This window comes from Glycine soja, chromosome 20, assembly GCF_004193775.1.
Source record: "Glycine soja cultivar W05 chromosome 20, ASM419377v2, whole genome shotgun sequence".
Classification (NCBI taxonomy): Eukaryota; Viridiplantae; Streptophyta; class Magnoliopsida; order Fabales; family Fabaceae; genus Glycine; species Glycine soja.
This window is the reverse complement of record NC_041021.1, coordinates 24,561,808-24,565,417: the sequence shown is the minus strand read 5'-3', so window position 1 is coordinate 24,565,417 and position 3,610 is coordinate 24,561,808. Positions and strand designations below refer to the sequence as shown.

The window sequence follows — 3,610 nt, the reverse complement described above, 5'->3', positions numbered from 1 at the left end:
CTTTGACCATGTTTATGAAATCCATACTAAATTCCCTTCATTTTGGCATAATAGAGACTTGCGTTGGACCGACAAGCGTGAAAACTTTAAAAGCATTAAGTGCTTCAGTTTTTTGTGTAGAAGATAGAGATACATAAATCTATATAAATAATTTTAAGAAGCTTGCTACTTCTTTTGGCACCTTTACTAGTTTTGTTAGTATGCTTTCCTTTATGCATTCTATACAAGTACTAAAATCAACAAAGTCAATATTCCTAAGAATTTCTTCCTTTACTAATCTCTTAATTCTTTCAAGAGAAATGTGCCCTAAATGCTTATGCCAAAGCATAGATGAGTTTTCATCCATGATACTTCATTTAGTTCCAATGTTGGTATGTAAGGCTATGAGACTTGTTTCAAAAACAAGATCTAATGAAAGCTTAAATAAGTTTCAACTTAAAAACCACAACCAACAACTATATTAATCAATTCAAAAGAAACATCGTGAAAATGAAAAGACAAATCAGAACGTGTAAGCCTAGAAATCGAAACCAAGTTTCTAGAAAAAGATGGAACATAAAAAGTGTTTTCCAATAACAAACAAAAACCAAAATTCAAAACAAGTTTAAAAGTTCCAACAACCTAAACATGTGAACTCATCTGATTTCCTACATAGATGCTTTATTCACTTCCCACTGGATTTTGTAGGTTTAGAAAGCCCTGCACATTATTAGCAATCTGAATTGTAGATCCTAAACCAATCCACCAAGTATTGCCAGGAGCTTCAATAAAATTTGATTCAAAACATGTAAAGGTAAAATTAACTTTCTTTTCAAGCCATTTCTTGTATTTGAGATAATCTTTTTTCATATGTCCCACCTTCTTACCAAAAAAAAAAAAAAACAATTCATCTTTGTTCCATTCCCCTTTATTTGGACAGTCTTGTGAACTCCAGGAACACCATTGTCACTTCTTCCATTTCCTTTATTATGAGTCACTATATGACCACTTTCAAGTGCCTCATGCTTCAATCTTTCTTCCTCTTGAACACAAATGGTCAATAATTTATTAATAGACCATTTGTCCTAGTGTGTATTGTAAGAAATGTTAAAAGAAATAATTCAGAAATGGAGAAGAAATAATTCAGAAATCTCAATTTCGAGGGACTTTAGTTTAGCAACAAAATCCCTCATTTCCATAATGTGCTCACACACACCCATATCATACTTCATGCTTGAAAGCTTTTCCATTAGGGTGTTGGCCATGGACTTATTAGAGCTAAGAAATTTCTCCTCAATATCATTCATATAAGTCTTAACCTTATCACTTTCAGGAATAGACCCCCTTATGCTTTTGCTTACATGGGAATTTATGAGCATTAAACTCAAGCGATTAGATTGCTCCCACCACTCATAGTTTTCCTTATCTACTTGAGCACTTTCTACCATGAGAATGGGTGGATTATCCATACGTAGTGCCAAGTCCAATTCCATGCACCCCAAGGTCAAAATAATTTGGTCCTTCCAATTAGCAAAATTATCACCAATCAACATTGGCACTCCTGACTATAGCAAATTTCTAGGAATAACTGAAATATAAGAAATACATACATTAATACTACGAATAAAAATTAAACAAGTAAATTCAAACCTTCCTATGGGCAGAGGTGCAAAACCATGCATAGTATTTACAAACTTTATGTACAAACACCACAATAAATCATGCCTATGGGTATAGAAATATCATGATATTTGATCTTTAATAATTGTTATTTCCCTATGAGGCAAAATAACAATTCATTTATTACATTGCTTAGGATGCTATGGCCACTCCTGAACATGTAATCTTATAACTCTAAGCATATAATAATTTAAAACCTTTTTTTAAAAATTTTATCTTTAATGGTATGATTATAATAATCATTAGTTGACATTATTTGTTTATCTTGTGGGTGTTTTTTAATGGGTTACTCGACACGTAATCCTTACTAATATAAGTCTTAACCTTATCGCTTTTTATTCATTTAGCCTTGTTATTCAACAATACATACATACATACATACTGATCGAGGCCGTACTCGAATCAAATAAACATGAAAATGCAGTAACTAGGAAGTGATCCTAGGTCGTTTCCCAACGAGCAGTGACAAGCCAAATGTTCATAATATACTTGCAGTAACAGTAACGATGGGGGGGGGGGGGTTTGGTTGTTTGGTAATTAAAGAGCAGAACAAATAAAATGGAATACGAAACTACTAATATTAAAAACGGGTTGTTTCCTCTGATTCAGAAGCCACTCTCTTATCCTGGGTTATGGAGAATTCGTCCCTAACAGTCAACCACTTAATCCAACCCTATTTTAATTTACTAAGCGAAAATCAACTTAGGGTTTTCAATACGTGATTAGGCACCACATACACCAGTTAGCCCTTCGTCCATTAAGCATGAACGCAAGTTAGGCTCAGAGGCAATTAATCGAACACGAAGCGTGCACTGATTAATATTCACAAAATTGGGATAACTGGTGAAGGGAAAACTGCCAGGAAACCACATTACAAACGAAACCTCAAAGAGAGTTGGGCTTCGTCCTCAAAAGGAAACAACACCAGAAAATCTAGCCTTCCATGGATTCAAACAAAAAATGCAAATGAAGCATGAAGCAGAAACGTAAATGAACAAGAACGTAAATGAACAGAAACATAAATGAACAGAAACGTAAATGAAAGTAGAAGAAGAAGCAAGAATGAACTCGTAATTAGAAGCAGAAAACGGAAATTTGCATTAAGAACGAAAACTGTAACAAGGGAACAGAAAAACGTGAAAACCTAAAACCAAAGCTCTGAATAATGAAAATAGCATAGCAGAATAGAATGCCCTGCACGAATCCCAAGGCAGCTATTTAAAAAGAGTCACTCAAAGTCACTGGGCCCTATTACAATACTCTGGCCCAAAACGAAATAAACACTGAACAACATAAAATAAATTTGCGAAATTTCCTAATTAGAAATTAACTAAGGTAAGCGCTGCTTTATTTGCCCTCTTCAAGTCCACAACCAAAATCCGGATTAAGCCCAATGTTTCATTAATTCCTGAAATTAGATTAAAAACATCAAATTAGCTAACTGAGCCCAAATAATAAAACTGCCTAATTAATTGACAATTAAGACCAATCAATAATTAAAATGGTGCAAAAAGGGTTTAGAAAATAGAAGAAAATGATGGCACATCACATACATACATACATATATATATATATATATATATATATATATATATATATATATATATATATATATATATATATATATATATATATATATATATATATATATATATATAATTCTGTTTCGATGTATGCTACTATGTGTAATTAAACACAGTCTTTTGATTTGTGATGAATGATGATTAAATATTGTTAATACATATTGTTTGAATTTTAGCATATTTCACAACATATTTGTAATGGACATTATATACATATCATGACATATAATATTTTATTATGTGAATGGTATTATTATCATGTCTTTTTTCCAAAACCAATAATCTATACAATGGTAGTATCCTTTTGTCTTATCATATAATGGACATGAGATTTCTAAAGGAGAATTAATTTGTTGTTAGGTTGCTAT

The 3,610-nt window shown here is 32.1% G+C and overlaps 1 protein-coding gene across 1 annotated transcript; it reads right to left on the bottom strand.

Moving 5' to 3' along the window:
- Positions 1-1,100: 1,100 nt before the first annotated feature.
- On the bottom strand, positions 1,101-1,532 carry LOC114401922. The gene has a single exon (XM_028364495.1). It carries the CDS (start codon positions 1,530-1,532, stop codon positions 1,101-1,103), a length of 432 nt encoding a protein of 143 aa, XP_028220296.1.
- Between the last annotated feature and the right edge of the window lie 2,078 nt (positions 1,533-3,610).